The sequence below is a fragment of the Oncorhynchus gorbuscha genome, linkage group LG14, assembly GCF_021184085.1.
Source record: "Oncorhynchus gorbuscha isolate QuinsamMale2020 ecotype Even-year linkage group LG14, OgorEven_v1.0, whole genome shotgun sequence".
Lineage (NCBI taxonomy): Eukaryota > Metazoa > Chordata > Actinopteri > Salmoniformes > Salmonidae > Oncorhynchus > Oncorhynchus gorbuscha.
The window spans coordinates 82,503,381-82,524,550 of NC_060186.1; the positions used below are offsets into that span (position 1 = coordinate 82,503,381).

The 21,170-nt window shown below is 51.2% G+C and overlaps 1 protein-coding gene across 2 annotated transcripts in view; it reads left to right on the forward strand.

The window, feature by feature from the left end:
* nbas (NBAS subunit of NRZ tethering complex) overlaps nucleotides 1-21,170 on the forward strand; it is a 284,978-nt gene that overhangs the window by 61,865 nt on the left and 201,943 nt on the right. For both annotated transcript variants that reach the window (XM_046299129.1, XM_046299130.1), the window contains exons 19-21: nucleotides 10,578-10,656; nucleotides 12,838-12,942; nucleotides 13,605-13,741. In XM_046299129.1, the coding sequence (XP_046155085.1) occupies nucleotides 10,578-10,656; nucleotides 12,838-12,942; nucleotides 13,605-13,741 (321 nt within the window). The remainder of the gene's footprint in view (nucleotides 1-10,577; nucleotides 10,657-12,837; nucleotides 12,943-13,604; nucleotides 13,742-21,170) is intronic.

Sequence of the window (21,170 nt, forward strand, 5' to 3'; positions counted from 1 at the left end):
CCTCTCTCTCTCTACATTTACCCCTCTCTCTCTCTACATTTACCCCTCTCTCTCTCTACATTTACCCCCTCTCTCTCTACATTTACCCCTCTCTCTCTCTAACACTACATTTACACCTCTACATTTACCCCTCTCCCTCTACATTTACCCCTCTACCTCTCTAACACTACATTTACCTCTACATTTACCCCTCTACCTCTACATTTACCCTCTCTCTCTACATTTACCCCCTCTCTCTCTACCACTACATTTACCACTACATTTACCCCTCTCTCTCTACATTTACCCCTCTCTCTCTACATTTACCCCTCTCTCTCTCTACATTTACCCCCTCTCTCTCTACATTTACCCCTCTCTCTACATTTACCCCTCTCTCTCTACATTTACCCCTCTCTCTCTACATTTACCCCCCTCTCTCTACATTTACCCCCTCTCTCTCTACATTTACCCCCCCTCTCTCTACATTTACCCTCTCTCTCTCTACATTTACCCCCTCTCTCTCTACATTTACCTCTCTCTCTCTACATTTACCTCTCTCTCTCTACATTTACCCCTCTCTCTCTCTCTACCACTACATTTACCCCTCTCTCTCTCTACATTTACCCCTCTCTCTCTCTACATTTACCCCTCTCTCTCTCTAACACTACATTTACACCTCTACATTTACCCCTCTCCCTCTACATTTACCCCTCTACCTCTCTACCACTACATTTACCCCTCTCTCTCTCTCTACATTTACCCCTCTACCTCTCTACCACTACATTTACCCCTCTCTCTCTCTACATTTACCCCTCTCTCTCTACATTTATCCCTCTCTCTCTCTACATTTACCCCTCTCTCTCTCTACATTTACCCCTCTCTCTCTCTACCACTACATTTACCACTACATTTACCCCTCTCTCTACATTTACCCCCCTCTCTCTCTACATTTACCCCCCTCTCTCTACATTTATCCCTCTCTCTCTCTACATTTACCCCTCTCTCTCTCTACATTTACCCCTCTCTCTCTCTACCACTACATTTACCACTACATTTACCCCTCTCTCTACATTTACCCCTCTCTCTCTACATTTACCCCCTCTCTCTCTACATTTATCCCTCTCTCTCTCTACATTTACCCCTCTCTCTCTCTACATTTACCCCTCTCTCTCTCTACATTTACCCCTCTACCTCTCTACCACTACATTTACCCCTCTCTCTCTCTCTACATTTACCCCTCTCTCTCTCTACATTTATCCCTCTCTCTCTCTACATTTACCCCTCTCTCTCTACATTTACCCCTCTCTCTCTCTACATTTACCCCTCTCTCTCTCTACATTTACCCCTCTCTCTCTCTAACACTACATTTACACCTCTACATTTACCCCTCTCCCTCTACATTTACCCCTCTACCTCTCTAACACTACATTTACCTCTACATTTACCCCTCTACCTCTACATTTACCCCTCTCTCTCTACATTTACCCCTCTCTCTCTCTCTACCACTACATTTACCACTACATTTACCCCTCTCTCTCTCTACATTTACCCCTCTCTCTCTACATTTACCCCTCTCTCTCTCTACATTTACCCCTCTCTCTCTCTACATTTACCCCTCTCTCTCTACATTTACCCCTCTCTCTCTACATTTACCCCTCTCTCTCTACATTTACCCCTCTCTCTCTACATTTACCCCCCTCTCTCTCTACATTTACCCCCCTCTCTCTCTACATTTACCCCTCTCTCCTCTACATTTACCCCTCTCTCTCTCTACATTTACCTCTCTCTCTCTACATTTACCTCTCTCTCTCTACATTTACCCCTCTCTCTCTACATTTACCCCTCTCTCTCTACATTTACCCCTCTCTCTCTCTACATTTACCCCTCTCTCTCTCTACATTTACCCCTCTCTCTCTCTACATTTACCCCTCTCTCTCTCTACATTTACCCCTCTCTCTCTCTACATTTACCCCTCTCTCTCTCTACATTTACCCCTCTCTCTCTCTACATTTACCCCTCTCTCTACCACTACATTTACCCCTCTCTCTCTACCTCTCATTTACCCTCTCTCTCTCTCTCTCTCTCTCTCTCTCTCTCTCTCTCTACCACTACATTTACCCCTCTCTCTCTACATTTACCCCTCTCTCTCTACATTTACCCCTCTCTCTCTACATTTACCCCTCTCTCTCTCTACCACTACATTTACCCCTCTCTCTCTACCACTACATTTACCACTGCATTTACCCCTCTCTCTCTACATTTACCCCTCTCTCTCTACATCTACCCCTCTCTCTCTCTACCACTACATTTACCCCTCTCTCTCTACCACTACATTTACCCCTCTCTCTCTCTCTACATTTACACCTCTACCTCTACATTTACCCCTCTCTCTCTACCTCTACATTTACCCCTCTCTCTCTACATTTACCCCTCTCTCTCTCTACCTCTACATTTACCCCTCTCTCTCTCTACCACTACATTTACCCCTCTCTCTCTACATTTACCCCTCTCTCTCTCTACCACTACATTTACCCCTCTCTCTCTACATTTACCCCTCTCTCTCTCTACCACTACATTTAACTCTCTCTCTACATTTACCCCTCTCTCTCTCTACCACTACATTTACCCCTCTCTCTCTACATTTACCCCTCTCTCTCTCTACCACTACATTTACCCCCTCTCTCTACATTTACCCCTCTCTCTCTCTACCACTACATTTACCCCTCTCTCTCTACATTTACCCCTCTCTCTCTCTACCACTACATTTACCCCTCTCTCTCTACATTTACCCCTCTCTCTCTCTACCACTACATTTACCCCTCTCTCTCTACATTTACCCCTCTCTCTCTACCACGACATCTACCCCTCTCTCTCTCTACCACTACATTTACCCCTCTCTCTCTCTACCACGACATCTACCCCTCTCTCTCTCTCTACCACTACATTTACCCCTCTCTCTCTCTCTACCACTACATTTACCCCCTCTCTCTCTCTCTACCACTACATTTACCCCCTCTCTCTCTCTACCTACCACTACATTTACCCCTCTCTCTCTCTACCTACCACTACATTTACCCCTCTCTCTCTCTACCTCTACATTTACCCCTCTCTCTCTCTACCACTACATTTACCCCTCTCTCTCTCTCTACCACTACATTTACCCCTCTCTCTCTCTACATTTACCCCTCTCTCTCTCTACATTTACCCCCTCTCTCTACATTTACCCCTCTCTCTCTACATTTACCCCTCTCTCTACATTTACCCCTCTACATTTACCCCTCTCTCTCTACATTTACCCATCTCTCTCTACATTTACCCCTCTCTCTCTACATTTACCCCTCTACATTTACCCCTCTCTCTCTACCACTACATTTACCCCTCTCTCTCTACCTCTACATTTACCCCTCTCTCTCTCTCTACCACTACATTTACCCCTCTCTCTCTCTCTACCACTACATTTACCCCTCTCTCTCTACCACTACATTTACCCCTCTCTCTCTACCACTACATTTACCCCCCTCTCTCTCTACCTACCACTACATTTACCCCTCTCTCTCTCTACCACTACATTTACCCCTCTCTACCACTACATTTACCCCTCTCTCTCTCTCTACCTCTACATTTACCCCTCTCTACCTCTACATTTACCCCTCTCTACCACTACATTTACCCCTCTCTCTCTCTACCACTACATTTACCCCTCTCTCTCTCTACCACTACATTTACCCCTCTCTCTCTACATTTACCCCTCTCTCTCTACATTTACCCCTCTCTCTCTACATTTACCCCTCTCTCTCTACATTTACCCCTCTCTCTCTACATTTACCCCTCTCTCTCTACATTTACCCCTCTACATTTACCCCTCTCTCTCTACATTTACCCCTCTCTCTCTACATTTACCCCTCTACCTCTACATTTACCCCTCTACCTCTACATTTACCCCCCTCTCTCTCTCTCTACCTCTACATTTTCCCCCCTCTCTCTCTCTACCACTACATTTACCCCTCTCTCTCTCTACCACTACATTTACCCCTCTCTCTCTCTACCACTACATTTACCCCTCTCTCTCTCTCTACCACTACATTTACCCCTCTCTCTCTCTCTACCACTACATTTACCCCTCTCTCTCTCTACCACTACATTTACCCCTCTCTCTCTCTCTACCACTACATTTACCCCTCTCTCTCTCTCTCTCTACCACTACATTTACCCCTCTCTCTCTCTACCACTACATTTACCCCTCTCTCTCTCTCTCTACCACTACATTTACCCCTCTCTCTCTCTCTCTACCACTACATTTACCCCTCTCTCTCTCTCTCTACCACTACATTTACCCCTCTCTCTCTCTCTACATTTACCACTACATTTACCCCTCTCTCTCTCTCTACATTTACCTCTCTCATTTACCCCTCTCTCTCTCTCTACATTTACCCCTCTCTCTCTCTCTACATTTACATTTACCCCTCTCTCTCTCTCTACATTTACCCCTCTCTCTCTCTCTACATTTACCCCCTCTCTCTCTCTACATTTACCCCTCTCTCTCTCTACATTTACCCCTCTCTCTCTCTACATTTACCCCTCTCTCTCTCTCTACATTTACCTCTCTCTCTCTACATTTACACCTCTCTCTCTCTCTACATTTACCCCTCTCTCTCTCTACATTTACCCCTCTCTCTCTCTACATTTACCCCTCTCTCTCTCTACATTTACCCCTCTCTCTCTCTACATTTACCCCTCTCTCTCTCTCTCTACCACTACATTTACCCCTCTCTCTCTCTCTACATTTACCCCCTCTCTCTCTCTCTACATTTACCCCTCTCTCTCTCTCTACATTTACCTCTCTCTCTCTCTCTCTCTACATTTACCCCTCTCTCTCTCTCTCTACATTTACCCCTCTCTCTCTCTCTACATTTACCCCTCTCTCTCTACCACTACATGTGTGTGTTGTTCAGTCTCCCTGTGATACTGTAATATTTCCGCAGAGATGAAGAAACAGCAACCAGATCAGATTGTAGTAAGATGCTGATCTGACACCTTTGAGACACACACACATTGTATTCGGGAAGCCAGTCTGCCTACATTAGACCGTGTCTGATGGGCCCTGGACCAAAATAGTGCACGGAATAGGGTACTAGGGATGTTGTGGTACTCTGGGCCTGTGTTATAAAGTGTTTTCCAATAGGAGTGCTGACCTAGGATACATTTTAATGGACGAGGCGGACGTTAACGCAACATCAGCACTTCTCCTCTGACGTGTCCCTCTGGTGTTTCCATCCAGGATTTACCTCAGTGATTTACCTCAGTGATTTACCCCAGTGATTTACCCCAGTGATTTACCCCAGTGATTTACCTCAGTGATTTACCTAAAAGGCTCAGAACTACACGGACTGGATTTCTCATTCCATCTACGTGGACCGGCGCCCGTGTCTCACCGGGCCATGTCTCCGGAGGACCTATTCTCAGTTGGGGTCAAAGCCAGGTCACTGGTACTTTTCATAACAATGGTTAACTGTGAAAGTCAACACCTTCTCACGTAGCAACTGTCTGGCTTGTTGATTCTGCTCTTTTCCAGTCATCACTGTCAGCCCCAGCTAGTGCTGCGCTGGTGTCTGTGCTGCGCTGGTGTCTGTGCTGCGCTGGTGTCTGTGTGGACGGGTGGCGCTGGTGTCTGTACAGCGCTGGTGTCTGTGTGGACGGGTGGTGCTGGTGTCTGCGTGGACAGGTGGCGCTGGTGTCTGTGTGGACGGGTGGCGCTGGTGTCTGCGTGGACAGGTGGCGCTGGTGTCTGTGTGGACGGGTGGCGCTGGTGTCTGCGTGGACGGGTGGCGCTGGTGTCTGTGCTGCGCTGGTGTCTGTGTGGACGGGTGGCGCTGGTGTCTGTGTGGACGGGTGGCGCTGGTGTCTGCGTGGACAGGTGGCGCTGGTGTCTGTGTGGACAGGTGGCGCTGGTGTCTGTGTGGACGGGTGGCGCTGGTGTCTGCGTGGACAGGTGGCGCTGGTGTCTGCGTGGACGGGTGGCGCTGGTGTCTGTGCTGCGCTGGTGTCTGTGTGGACGGGTGGCGCTGGTGTCTGTGTGGACGGGTGGCGCTGGTGTCTGTGTGGACGGGTGGCGCTGGTGTCTGTGTGGACAGGTGGCGCTGGTGTCTGCGTGGACGGGTGGCGCTGGTGTCTGTGCAGCGCTGGTGTCTGTGTGGAGCTGGTTTCTGTGTGGAGCTGGTTTCTGTGCAGCGCTGGTGTCTGTGTGGAGCTGGTGTCTGTGTGGAGCTGGTTTCTGTGCAGCGCTGGTGTCTGTGCGGAGCTGGTGTCTGTGCGGAGCTGGTGTCTGTGCGGAGCTGGTGTCTGTGCGGAGCTGGTGTCTGTGCGGAGCTGGTGTCTGTGCGGAGCTGGTGTCTGTGCGGAGCTGGTGTCTGTGCGGAGCTGGTGTCTGTGCGGAGCTGGTGTCTGTGCGGCGCTGGTGTCTGTGCGGTGTTGGTGTCTGCGTGCCGCTGGTGTCTGCGTGGCGCTGGTGTCTGCGTGGCGCTGGTGTCTGCGTGGATGGGCGGCGCTGGTTTCGGCGTGGACAGGCGGCCCTGGCGTTAGCCGTGGACAGATCTCTGAGCAGTGTAGCTGTGGTCGGTATCTTGAGGTCACCAGTGATGTCCGGGTTCAGCCTCTGATCCTGTGTGATTTTATGCATCAAGTTCTTACTACAGTGATGACGACGTGTGTTTGAGTTCATCTCTCTGGTTCATTTGTGATTTCTATCCACTGCCTGCTGCTTGTTGATTTGTGTTCCTTACTTGGCCATTACAGAGGTACTGAGTCTCTGCTCGTGGGTAGTTGACTACTTAGTCAATGCTTACTGACTTACTGTTTAATTATTCCCTAGACGGACCGACGATTTCAACAAAGAGACGACAAAGTCATACAATCGTTAATATATTAACTCAATCAGTAAATCAATAAAACTCAGAAACAGCCCTTTTTCAGGACCCTGTCTTTCAAAGATAATTAGTAAAAATCCAAATAACTTCCCAGATCTTTATTGTAAAGGGTTTAAACACCGTTTCCCATGCTGGTTCAATGAACCATAAACAATTAATGAACATGCACCTGTGGAACGGTCGTTAAGCCACTAACAGCTTACAGACGGTAGGCAATTAAGCTCACAGTTATGAACACTTAGGACACTAAAGAGGCCTTTCTACTGACTCTGAAAAACACCAAAAGAAAGATGCCCAGGGTCTCTGTTCATCTGCGTGAACGTGCATGTGGACTAAATTATAATGTCTGTACTGTGAGACGCCTACAAGACAGTGCTACAGGGAGACAGGACGGACAGCTGATCGTCCTCTCAGTGTCAGACCACATGTAACAACACCTGCACAGGATCGGTACATCCAAACATCACACCTGCAGGACAGGTACAGGATGCCAACAACAACTGCCCGACTTACACCAGGAACGCACTATCCCTCCATTAGTGCTCAGACTGTCCTTAATAGGCTGAGAGAGGCTGGACTGAGGGCTTGTAGGCCTGTTGTAAGGCAGATCCTCACCAGACATCACCGGCAACCACGTCGCCTATGGGCACAAACCCACTGTTGCTGGACCAGACGGGACTGGCAAAAAGTGTTCTTCACATACGAGTCGTGGTTTTGTCTCACCAGGGGTGATGGTCGGATTCGCGTTTATCATTGAAGGAATGGTCGTTACACTGAGGCCTGTACTCTGGCGCTGGATCGATTTGGAAGTGGAGGGTCCATCGTGATCTGGTGCGGTGTGTCACCCATCGGACTGAGCTTATTGTCATTACAGGCAATCTCAACGCTGTGTGTTACAGGGAAGTGGTTCCCTTCCTGCAGGCTCATCCTGACATGACCCTCCAGCATGACAATGCCACCAGCCATTCTCTGTGTGATTTCCTGCAAGACAGGATTGTCGGTGTTCTGCCATGGCCAGCGAAGAGCCCGGATCTCAAACTCATTGAGCACGTCTGGGACCTGTTGGATCGGAGGATGAGGGCTAGGGCCATTCCCCCCAGAGATGTCTGGGACCTGTTGGATTGGAGGGTGAGGGCTAGGGCCATTCCCCTCAGAAGTGTTTGGGAACTTGCAGGTGCCTTGGTGGAAGAGTGGGGAAACATCTCACAGCAAGAACTGGTAAATCTGATGCAGTCTATGAGGACTAGATGCACTGCAGTACTTAATGCAGCTGGTGGCCACATCAGATATTGACTGTTACTTTTGATTTTGACCTCCCTCTTTGTTCACGTGCAAAGTATTAGCATTTCTACGGGCGTAGTTTTCAGCTGTGTAGTGAAGTCCTTTGTCTTTTCTCCCGCTCTTTCTTACATGCTCCTCCCTTTCCATCATATTAGTGTAGTCCACTAGGGACTTTTTATTTGCAGTATGTAGTAATCAATGTGTAACCTATTCTGTTTGTGTATGTAATAATGTGTGGTTAGTTAGTTAGTAAATATATAATTAAGCCGATGTGTATATCGCTGATTCATCATTTATACTAGGGTTCGTGCGGATATCGAACAGTTTTGCGACATTCAGAAAGCGACTGATAGAAGAACAATTAATGAATGACTGAAATGTGATTTATATCTTTAGAGTTCAGTCAGAAAACGGCTACTCACTAAGCAAACTTTTTCCGTGGTTCCCCAAAATTGCCGATGAGTTAGTTGTTACACGTGTAATTTAATCATCGTGATAATTAAACAGTTAATCGATTTGATAAAACCATCGTCATCACATTTCTGACACGACTTCGTCAATGATTACTACTTAGTCAATGCTTACTGTTTACTCAGTGCTTACTACTCAGTCGGTGCTTACTACTCAGTCGGTGCGTACTACTCAGTCAGTGCTTACTACTCAATGCTTACTACTCACTCAATGCTTACTACTCAGTCGGTGCTTACTACTCAGTCAGTGCTTACTACTCAATGCTTACTACTCACTCAATGCTTACTACTCAGTCAGTGCTTACTACTCAGTCAGTGCTTACTACTCAATGCTTACTACTCAGTCAATGCTTACTACTCAGTCAATGCTTACTACTCAGTCAGTGCTTACTACTCAATGCTTACTACTCAGTCAATGCTTACTACTCAGTCAGTGCTTACTACTCAGTCAGTGCTTACTACTCAGTCAGTGCTTACTACTCACTCAATGCTTACTACTCAGTCAGTGCTTAATACTCAGTCAGTGCTTACTACTCAATGCTTACTACTCAGTCAATGCTTACTACTCAGTCAGTGCTTACTACTCAGTCAGTGCTTACTACTCACTCAATGCTTACTACTCAGTCAGTGCTTAATACTCAGTCAGTGCTTACTACTCAATGCTTACTACTCAGTCAATGCTTACTACTCAGTCAGTGCTTACTACTCAGTCAGTGCTTACTACTCAGTCAGTGCTTACTACTCAGTCAGTGCTTACTACTCAGTCGGTGCTTACTACTCAGTCAGTGCTTACTACTCAGTCAGTGCTTACTACTCAATGCTTACTACTCAGTCAGTGCTTACTACTCAGTCAGTGCTTACTACTCAATGCTTACTACTCAGTCAGTGCTTACTACTCAATGCTTACTACTCAGTCAGTGCTTACTACTCAGTCAGTGCTTACTACTCAATGCTTACTACTCAGTCAGTGCTTACTACTCAATGCTTACTACTCAGTCAGTGCTTACTACTCAATGCTTACTACTCAGTCAGTGCTTACTACTCAGTCAGTGCTTACTACTCAGTCAGTGCTTACTACTCAGTCAGTGCTTACTACTCAATGCTTACTACTCAGTCAGTGCTTACTACTCAGTCAGTGCTTCCTACTCAATGCTTACTACTCAGTGCTTACTACTCAGTCGGTGCTAACCACTCTGTCCAACCTGGTGTTTACTACTCAGTCGGTGCTAACCACTCTGTCCAACCCCTGGTGTTTACTACTCAGTCGGTGCTAACCACTCTGTCCAACCCCTGGTGTTTACTACTCAGTGTTTACTACTCAGTCGGTGCTAACCACTCTGTCTAACCCCTGGTGTTTACTACTCAGTCGGTGCTAACCACTCTGTCCAACCCCTGGTGTTTACTACTCAGTCGGTGCTAACCACTCTGTCCAACCCCTGGTGTTTACTACTCAGTCGGTGCTAACCACTCTGTCCAACCCCTGGTGTTTACTACTCAGTCGGTGCTAACCACTCTGTCCAACCCCTGGTGTTTACTACTCAGTGTTTACTACTCAGTCGGTGCTAACCACTCTGTCCAACCCCTGGTGTTTACTACTCAGTGTTTACTACTCAGTCGGTGCTAACCACTCTGTCCAACCCCTGGTGTTTACTACTCAGTGTTTACTACTCAGTCGGTGCTAACCACTCTGTCCAACCCCTGGTGTTTACTACTCAGTGTTTACTACTCAGTCGGTGCTAACCACTCTGTCCAACCCCTGGTGTTTACTACAGTCATGACCAGTGTTTTGTTTTATCCGTGAACACCCTACAATGTTTGAGTTTCTGGGGTCATGAGTGGTTTACTTCCGGTCAGAATGAAATGCTTACTACTGTGTTTTTAATGTGGTCTCCGTGGTCATCGTGGTTGTTTTGCGGTCCTGCAGGTTGACCCTGGAGCAGAAGGAGTTGTGTCGGAGCAGACTGAAGCTGCTGTGTTACCTGGACCGCCTGGCCACCTACGAGGTAAGACCGCAAACTACAGCTCTTCTCTGGTCCTGAAAAGTTGTTCTGAAATGGCCCTGAGACTTTCCTCCATGGACCCAAATAAATAACGTTTTAAAATATGGAGACCAGGTCCCGACTGGACCCGAAGACGACCAGACCCGACCCCGTATCAGAACCGCTCGGGTCCGATCCGAGTGAGGGAAGCAACAGAACATATATATTAATGCATGAACCAAGGGAGAGAGGAATGGGGCTGGTAGGAGGAGGGGCCTGCTGTGTGGGAGAGAGAGGAATGGGGCTGGCAGGAGGAGGGGCCTGCTGTGTGGGAGAGAGGAATGGGGCTGGTAGGAGGAGGGGCCTGCTGTGTGGGAGAGAGGAATGGGGCTGGTAGGAGGGGCCTGCTGTGTGGGAGAGAGAGGAATGGGGCTGGCAGGAGGAGGGGCCTGCTGTGTGGGAGAGAGGAATGGGGCTGGCAGGAGGAGGGGCCTGCTGTTTCGGAGAGAGGAATGGGGCTGGCAGGAGGAGGGGCCTGCTGTGTGGGAGAGAGGAATGGGGCTGGCAGGAGGAGGGGCCTGCTGTGTGGGAGAGAGGAATGGGGCTGGCAGGAGGAGGGGCCTGCTGTGTGGGAGAGAGGAATGGGGCTGGCAGGAGGAGGGGCCTGCTGTGTGGGAGAGAGGAATGGGGCTGGTAGGAGGAGGGGCCTGCTGTGTGGGAGAGAGAGGAATGGGGCTGGTAGGAGGAGGGGCCTGCTGTGTGGGAGAGAGAGGAATGGGGCTGGCAGGAGGAGGGGCCTGCTGTGTGGGAGAGAGGAATGGGGCTGGTAGGAGGAGGGGCCTGCTGTGTGGGAGAGAGGAATGGAGCTGGTAGGAGGAGGGGCCTGCTGTGTGTTTGTGTGTGGCTGAGTGGCGCGAGGAGGAGCGAGACTGTAGTTACCTGTACTGAACCTCGAGAGCAGTGGTTCCCAAACATTTTATAGTCCCGTACCCCTTCAAACATTCAACCTCCAGCTGTACCCCCTCTAGCACCAGGGTCAGCTGTACCTCCTCTAGCACCAGGGTCAGCTGTACCTCCTCTAGCACCAGGGTCAGCTGTACCTCCTCTAGCACCAGGGTCAGCTGTACCTCCTCTAGCACCAGGGTCAGCTGTACCCCCTCTAGCACCAGGGTCAGCTGTACCCCCTCTAGCACCAGGGTCAGCTGTACCCCCTCTAGCACCAGGGTCAGCTGTACCCCCTCTAGCACCAGGGTCAGCTGTACCCCCTCTAGCACCAGGGTCATCTGTACCCCCTCTAGCACCAGGGTCAGCTGTACCCCCTCTAGCACCTGGGTCAGCTGTACCCCTCTAGCACCAGGGTCAGCTGTACCCCCTCTAGCACCAGGGTCAGCTGTATCCCCTCTAGCACCAGGGTCAGCTGTATCCCCTCTAGCACCAGGGTCAGCTGTACCCCCTCTAGCACCAGGGTCAGCTGTACCCCCTCTAGCACCAGGGTCAGCTGTACCCCCTCTAGCACCAGGGTCAGCTGTACCCCCTCTAGCACCAGGGTCAGCACACTCTCAAATGTTGTTTTTTGCCATCATTGTCATCCTGCACACACACACACACACACACACACACACACACACACACACACACACACACACACACACACACACACACACACACACACACACACACACACACACACACACTATACGATACATTTATTAAACCTCAGTATGAGTGTGAGTTTGTCACAACCCGGCTCGTTGGAAGTGACATAGAGCTCTTATAGGACCAGGACACAGATAATAATATTATAATAATCAATAATGTTGCTCTTTTTATTTAATCATCTTACATAAAACTTTATTTGTTCATTGAAAATGGTGAATAACTCACCACAGGTGAATGAGAAGGGTGTGCTTGACAGGATGCACACAACTCTGCAATGTCGGGTTGTATTGGAGAGAGTCGCAGTCTTAAATCATTTCCCACACACAGTCTGAGCCTGTACTTAGTTTTCATGTTTAGAGAGGGCAGAGAATCAACTCTCACAGTCTGAGCCTGTATTTAGTTGTCATGTGACCTCTGACCTTGTATATTCCAGGACGAGACGGTAAAACCTTTTTGTTCCATAGCTTCCAGTGTTCTGTGGTTTAGGCTCTGACCTCTCGTCTCCTCCCTCTCTCCCCCGTTCACCCTCTACCTCCCCCTCTCTAGGATATATTAGGTGGTCCCGATGCTGCAGAACAGAGATATGACTCTGAGTTCTTTAAGAAGTTCCGGAACCAGAATATCATTCTGTCAGCCAGAACCTACGCCAGGGTAAACCCTTCTTCTGTACAATGTGTCTCTCTCTCTCTCTCTCTGTCTCTCTGTCTCTCTGTCTCTCTGTCTCTCTGTCTCTCTCTCTCTCTCTCTCTGTCTCTCTGTCTCTCTGTCTCTCTGTCTCTCTGTCTCTCTGTCTCTCTGTCTCTCTGTCTCTCTGTCTCTCTGTCTCTCTGTCTCTCTGTCTCTCTGTCTCTCTGTCTCTCTGTCTCTCTGTCTCTCTGTCTCTCTGTCTCTGTGTCTCTCTCTCTCTCTCTCTGTGTCTCTCTCTCTGTGTCTCTCTCTCTGTCTCTCTCTCTGTCTCTCTCTCTGTCTCTCTCTCTGTCTCTCTCTCTACTTTTGGTTCCTACATGATTCCATAAAGTGAATCATAGTTTTGATGTCTTCACTATTATTCTACAAAGAAAACCCCTTGAGTAGATGTGACCTTTAGACCGGTTCTGTATATCAACTGTAATGGTTTTATTCCTTTATATTATATGTTTTCCCTCTACCTAATCTATTTGTTTAAATATAGATATTTTTTTGTGTGTGTGTGTGGGGTGGGGGGGGGGGGGGCATTATGCTTCGAATGTCCTGTAGCTAAGAGGGTTTGTTAAAATCCATCTTTGTCTCTGGTATGACTTCCTCTTTTCTAATGTCCTGTTTTATATCTCTAGGAGAGTAATGTCCAGGCACTGGACATCCTTTTCACCTATCATGGAGCAGAGCTTCTCCAACACCGATTGGCTATCCTCTTTAACTTCCCAGAAACCACCTCGCCACACGAGTACACAATCTTGCTGCCTGAGGCCTGGTGAGAGAGCGACTCACACACATTTTTTTTCTATTGGTGTTGATAGTTGTTAGAACACTGATGTCAGTCTGGGGGATGTTGGCCTGGGCCCAGGACACTGATGTCAGTCTGGGGGATGTTGGCCTGGGCCCAGGACACTGATGTCAGTCTGGGGGATGTTGGCCTGGGCCCAGGACACTGATGTCAGTCTGGGGGATGTTGGCCTGGGCCCAGAACACTGATGTCAGTCTGGGGGATGTTGGCCTGGGCCCAGAACACTGATGTCAGTCTGGGGGATGTTGGCCTGGGCCCAGAACACTGATGTCAGTCTGGGGGATGTTGGCCTGGGCCCAGGACACTGATGTCAGTCTGGGGGATGTTGGCCTGGGCCCAGGACACTGTGGTTGATCTGGGGGATGTTGGCCTGGGCCCAGGACACTGTGGTTGATCTGGGGATGTTGGCCTGGGCCCAGGACACTGTGGTTGATCTGGGGATGTTGGCCTGGGCCCAGGACACTGTGGTTGATCTGGGGGATGTTGGCCTGGGCCCAGGACACTGTGGTTGATCTGGGGGATGTTGGCCTGGGCCCAGGACACTGTGGTTGATCTGGGGGATGTTGGCCTGGGCCCAGGACACTGTGGTTGATCTGGGGATGTTGGCCTGGGCCCAGGACACTGTGGTTGATCTGGGGATGTTGGCCTGGGCCCAGGACACTGTGGTTGATCTGGGGGATGTTGGCCTGGGCTCAGGACACTGATGTCAGTCTGGGGGATGTTGGCCTGGGCCCAGGACACTGTGGTTGATCTGGGGGATGTTGGCCTGGGCCCAGGACACTGTGGTTGATCTGGGGGATGTTGGCCTGGGCCCAGGACACTGATTTCAGTCTGGGGGATGTTGGCCTGGGCCCAGGACACTGTGGTTGATCTGGGGATGTTGGCCTGGGCCCAGGACACTGTGGTTGATCTGGGGGATGTTGGCCTGGGCCCAGGACACTGTGGTTGATCTGGGGGATGTTGGCCTGGGCCCAGGACACTGATGTCAGTCTGGGGGATGTTGGTCTGGGCCCAGGACACTGATGTCAGTCTGGGGGATGTTGGCCTGGGCCCAGGACACTGTGGTTGATCTGGGGGATGTTGGCCTGGGCCCAGGACACTGTGGTTGATCTGGGGATGTTGGCCTGGGCCCAGGACACTGTGGTTGATCTGGGGGATGTTGGCCTGGGCCCAGGACACTGATTTCAGTCTGGGGGATGTTGGCCTGGGCCCAGGACACTGTGGTTGATCTGGGGATGTTGGCCTGGGCCCAGGACACTGTGGTTGATCTGGGGGATGTTGGCCTGGGCCCAGGACACTGATTTCAGTCTGGGGGATGTTGGCCTGGGCCCAGGACACTGTGGTTGATCTTGGGGATGTTGGCCTGGGCCCAGGACACTGTGGTTGATCTGGGGGATGTTGGCCTGGGCCCAGGACACTGATTTCAGTCTGGGGGATGTTGGTCTGGGCCCAGGACACTGTGGTTGATCTGGGGGATGTTGGCCTGGGCCCAGGACACTGTGGTTGATCTGGGGATGTTGGCCTGGGCCCAGGACACTGATTTCAGTCTGGGGGATGTTGGTCTGGGCCCAGGACACTGTGGTTGATCTGGGGATGTTGGCCTGGGCCCAGGACACTGTGGTTGATCTGGGGATGTTGGCCTGGGCCCATGACACTGATTTCAGTCTGGGGGATGTTGGCCTGGGCCCAGGACACTGTGGTTGATCTGGGGGATGTTGGTCTGGGCCCAGGACACTGTGGTTGATCTGGGGATGTTGGCCTGGGCCCAGGACACTGTGGTTGATCTGGGGATGTTGGCCTGGGCCCAGGACACTGATTTCAGTCTGGGGGATGTTGGCCTGGGCCCAGGACACTGTGGTTGATCTGGGGGATGTTGGCCTGGGCCCAGGACACTGTGGTTGATCTGGAGGATGTTGGCCTGGGCCCAGGACACTGATGTCAGTCTGGGGGATGTTGGTCTGGGCCCAGGACACTGTGGTTGATCTGGGGGATGTTGGCCTGGGCCCAGGACACTGTGGTTGATCTGGGGGATGTTGGCCTGGGCCCAGGACACTGTGGTTGATCTGGGGGATGTTGGCCTGGGCCCAGGACACTGTGGTTGATCTGGGGGATGTTGGCCTGGGCTCAGGACACTGTGGTTGATCTGGGGGATGTTGTCCTGGGCCCAGGACACAGTGGTTGGTCTGGGGGATGTTGGCCTGGGCCCAGGACACAGTGGTTGGTCTGGGGGATGTTGGCCTGGGCTCAGGACACTGTGGTTGATCTGGGGGATGTTGGCCTGGGCCCAGGACACAGTGGTTGGTCTGGGGGATGTTGGCCTGGGCCCAGGACACAGTGGTTGGTCTGGGGGATGTTGGCCTGGGCCCAGGACACAGTGGTTGGTCTGGGGGATGTTGGCCTGGGCCCAGGACACTGTGGTTGATCTGGGGGATGTTGGCCTGGGCCCAGGACACAGTGGTTGATCTGGGGGATGTTGGCCTGGGCCCAGGACACTGTGGTTGATCTGGGGGATGTTGGCCTGGGCCCAGGACGCTGTGGTTGATCTGGGGATGTTGGCCTGGGCCCAGGACACTGTGGTTGATCTGGGGGATGTTGGCCTGGGCCCAGGACGCTGTGGTTGATCTGGGGATGTTGGCCTGGGCCCAGGACACTGTGGTTGATCTGGGGGATGTTGGCCTGGGCCCAGGACACTGTGGTTGATCTGGGGATGTTGGCCTGGGCCCAGGACACTGTGGTTGATCTGGGGATGTTGGCCTGGGCCCAGGACACTGTGGTTGATCTGGGGGATGTTGGCCTGGGCCCAGGACACTGTGGTTGATCTGGGGATGTTGGCCTGGGCCCAGGACACTGTGGTTGATCTGGGGATGTTGGCCTGGGCCCAGGACACTGTGGTTGATCTGGGGGATGTTTGCCTGGGCTCAGGACACTGTGGTTGATCTGGGGGATGTTGGCCTGGGCCCAGGACACTGTGGTTGATCTGGGGATGTTGGCCTGGGCCCAGGACACTGTGGTTGGTCTGGGGTTCAAATTATATCAAATGAAATGAACAGTAAACATTACACTCAGAGAAGTTTCAAATTAATAAAGACAGTTCAAATGTCATATGTCTACATACAGTGTTGTAATGATGTGCAAATAGTTAAAGTACAGAAGGGAAAATAAATCAACATAAATATGGGTTGTTTTTACAATGGTGTTTGTTCTTCACTGGTTGCCCTTTTCTTGAGGCAACAGGTCACACATCTTGCTGCTGTGATGCAACACTGTGGTATTTCAAATTCTTTGTGTGTCTGTAATCTGAGGGAAATATGTGTCTCTATGGTCCTAGATAGATGGTGGTATTTAACCATGGCAAGGTGACTGGTAGTAAGGTAGAATACAGTGTAGTTATTCCCTCTGCAAGGCAATCAAACAAGCAATCTAAACATCAGTATATAGACCAAGTAGAGTCACAATTCAACGGCGCAGACACTAGAGGTATGTGGCAGGGACTACAGACAATCACGGACTACAAGAAGAAAACCAGCTCTGTCGCCGAGACCGTCGTCTTGCTCCCAGACAAACTAAACACCTTCTTCACCCGCTTTGAGGACAACACAGTGCCACCGACGCTGCCCTCGGCCAAGGACTGTGGTCCTCTGTGGTCGACGTGAGTAAGGACTGTGGTCCTCCGTGGTCGACGTGAGTAGGGACTGTGGTCCTCCGTGGTCAACGTGAGTAGGGACTGTGATCCTCCGTGGTCGACGTGAGTAAGGACTGTGGGGTGTTCTCCGTGGTCGACGTGAGTAAGGACTGTGGTCCCCCGTGGTCGACGTGAGTAAGGACTGTGGTCCCCCGTGGTCGACGTGAGTAAGGACTGTGGTCCCCCGTGGTCGACGTGAGTAAGGACTGTGGTCCCCCGTGGTCGACGTGAGTAAGGACTGTGGTCCCCCGTGGTCGACGTGAGTAAGGACTGTGGTCCCCCGTGGTCGACGTGAGTAAGGACTGTGGTCCCCCGTGGTCGACGTGAGTAAGGACTGTGGTCCTCCGTGGTCAACGTGAGTAGGGACTGTGGTCCTCCGTGGTCGACGTGAGTAAGGACTGTTGGGTGTTCTCCGTGGTCGACGTGAGTAAGGACTGTGGTCCTCCGTGGTCGACGTGAGTAAGGACTGTTGGGTGTTCTCCGTGGTCTACGTGAGTAAGGACTGTGGTCCCCCGTGGTCGACGTGAGTAAGACATTTAAGCGTGTTAACCCTCACAAGGCTGCAGGCCCAGACGGCATCCCCAGCCGCGTCCTCAGAGTGCAGACCAGCTGACTGGTGTGTGTACAGACATGTTCAATCTCTCCCTATCCCAGTCTGTTGTCCCCACATGCTTCAAGATGTCCTGTTCCCAAGAAGGCAAAGGTAACTGAGCTAAACGACTACCGCCCCGTAGCACTCATTTCCGTCATCATGAAGTGCTTTGAGAGACTAGTCAAAGACCATATCACCTCCACCCTACCTGACACCCTAGACCCACTCCAATTTGCTTACCGCCCAAATAGGTCCACAGACGATGCAATCTCAACCACACTGCACACTGCCCTAACCCACCTGGACAAAAGGAATACCTATGTGAGAATGCTGTTCATCGACTACAGCTCGGCATTCAACACCATAGTACCCTCCAAGCTCGTCATCAAGCTCGAGACCCTGGGCCTCGACCCCGCCCTGTGTAACTGGGTACTGGACTTCCTGACGGGCCGCCCCCAGGTGGTGAGGGTAGGCAAAAACATCTCCTCCCCGCTGATCCTCAACACGGGGGCCCCACAAGGGTGCATTCTGAGCCCTCTCCTGTACTCCCTGTTCACCCATGACTGCGTGGCCACGCACGCCTCCAACTCAACCATCAAGTTGCAGACGACACAACAGTAGTAGGCTTGATTACCAACCATGACTAGACAGCCTACAGGGAGGAGGTGAGGGCCCTCGGAGTGTGGTGTCAGGAAAATAACGTCAACAAAACAAAGGAGATGATTATGGACCTCATTAAACAGCAGAGTGCACCCCCCCACTCTCCACCCCCTCCTCTCTATTCCCCTCCCTCTCTATTCCCCTCGTTCTCCACCCCCTCCTCTCTCTATTCCCCTCCCTCTCTATTCCCCTCGACTCTCCGCCCCCCTCCTCCTCTCTCTATTCCCCTCGCTCTCCACCCCTCCTCCCTCTATATTCCCCTTGCTCTCCACCCCCTCCTCCCTCTATATTCCCCTCGCTCTCCACCCCCTCCTCTCTCTCTATTCCCCTCCCTCTCTATTCCCCTCACTCTCCACCCCCTCCCCTCTCTATTCCCCTCGCTCTCCACCCCCTCCTCCCTCTATATTCCCCTCGCTCTCCACCCCTCCTCTCTTCTCTCTCCTCTCTCTATTCCCTCACTCTCCACCCCTCTCCTCCCTCTCTATTCCCCCTCTCTCTAATCCCCTCACTCTCCATCCCCTCCTCCTCTCTCTATTCCCCTCGCTCTCCACCTCCTCTCTCTTCTCTCTCCTCTCTCTATTCCCCTCACTCTCCACCCCCTCCTCCCTCTCTATTCCCCTCTCTCTATTCCCCTCGCTCTCCACCCCCTCTCTCTATTCCCCTCGCTCTCCACCCCCTCTCTCTATTCCCTCGCTCTCCACCCCCTCTCTCTATTCCCCTCGCTCTCCACCCCCCTCTCTCTATTCCCCTCGCTCTCCACCCCCTCTCTCTATTCCCCTCGCTCTCCACCCCCTCTCTCTATTCCCCTCGCTCTCCACCCCCTCTCTCTATTCCCCTCGCTCTCCACCCCCTCTCTCTATTCCCCTCGCTCTCCACCCCTCCATCGATTCCCCTCGCTCTCCACCCTCTCCTCTCTCTATTCCCCTCACTCTCCACCACCTCCCCTCTATATTCCCCTCGCTCTCCACATCCTCCTCCCTCTCTATTCCCCTCGCTCTCCACCCCCTCCTCTCTCTATATTCCCCTCGCTCTCCACCCCCTCCTCTCTCTTCTCTCTCCTCTCTCTATTCCCCTCGCTCTCCACCCCCACCCCCTCTCTCTATTCCCCTCGCTCTCTACCCCCTCCACCCCGTCATAGCCATTACCCTGTTCTGCTGTGCGGAGTTAATGCAATGGGAATCCATCACGGCTCTGTATTTTAGGCCAGTTTCCGGCTTCCCTCCAGTCTCAGCGGTAACTGCGCCCCGGCAGGGCTCTGCTGGCTCTACCTGCAGCAGAACGGACTCTGAAAGCATCAGTCTGACTAGAGGAGAATGTCTCGAACACACCTGTCCCTAGGTGTCCACAAATCTCTCTCTCTTAATCAAAATTGGATTTGTTTTCGAATCCTTTGTGGGTCTGTGTAATCTGAGGGAAATGTCTCCTAATATGGTCGTACAAAGTAATTATCTTTTTGTTTTCTCATGATTCGGTCTCTCCCTTTTTCTCTCTCTCGCCCCTATTTCTTTCGGGTTATCTCGTTCTCTCGCTCTAGTAGAGGCTGATGTAGATTTGAGGAACATGGGTAGAATGAATAATTAACTTATTTCATTGATGTCTGCTCTCTGTGCTCTCTTTCTCCTCTCTCTCTCTGTCTCTCTCTGTCGCTCTCTTTGTCTCTCTCTGTCGCTCTCTCTCTCTCTGTCTCTCTCTGTCGCTCTCTTTGTCTCTCTCTGTCGCTCTCTTTGTCTCTCTCTGTCTCTCTCTTTGTCTCTCTCTGTCTCTCTCTCTGTCTCTCTCTGTCGCTCTCTTTGTCTCTCTCTGTCTCTCTCTTTGTCTCTCTCTGTCTCTCTCTCTGTCTCTCTCTCTGTCTCTCTCTGTCGCTCTCTTTGTCTCTCTCTGTCTCTCTCTTTGTCTCTCTCTGTCTCTCTCTCTGTCTCTCTCTTTGTCTCTCTCTGTCTCTCTCTCTGTCTCTCTCTTTGTCTCTCTCTGTCTCTCTCTCTGTCTCTCTCTGTCGCTCTCTTTGTCTCTCTCTGTCTCTCTCTCTTTGTCTCTCTCTCTCTGTCTCTCTCTGTCTCTCTCTCTTTGTCTCTCTCTTTGTCTCTTTGTCTCTCTCTCTGTCTCTCTCTTTGTCTCTCTCTTTGTCTCTCTCTGTCTCTCTCTCTGTCTCTCTCTCTGTCTCTCTCTCTGTCTCTCTCTCTGTCTCTCTCTTTGTCTCTCTCTCTCTCTCGCTCCTTGTCGCTCCTTGTCGCTCTGTCTCTCTCTGTCGCTCTCTGTCCCTCTCTGTCGCTCTCTCTCTCTCTCTGTTGCTCTCTGTCGCTCTCTGTCGCTCTCTCTCTCTGTCTCTCTCTGTCGCTCTCTTTGTCTCTCTCTTTGTCTCTCTCTGTCGCTCTGTCGCTCTGTCGCTCTCTCTCTCTCTCTCTCTGTCTCTCTCTGTCTCTCTCTGTCTCTCTCTCTGTCTCTCTCTGTCTCTCTCTCTCTCT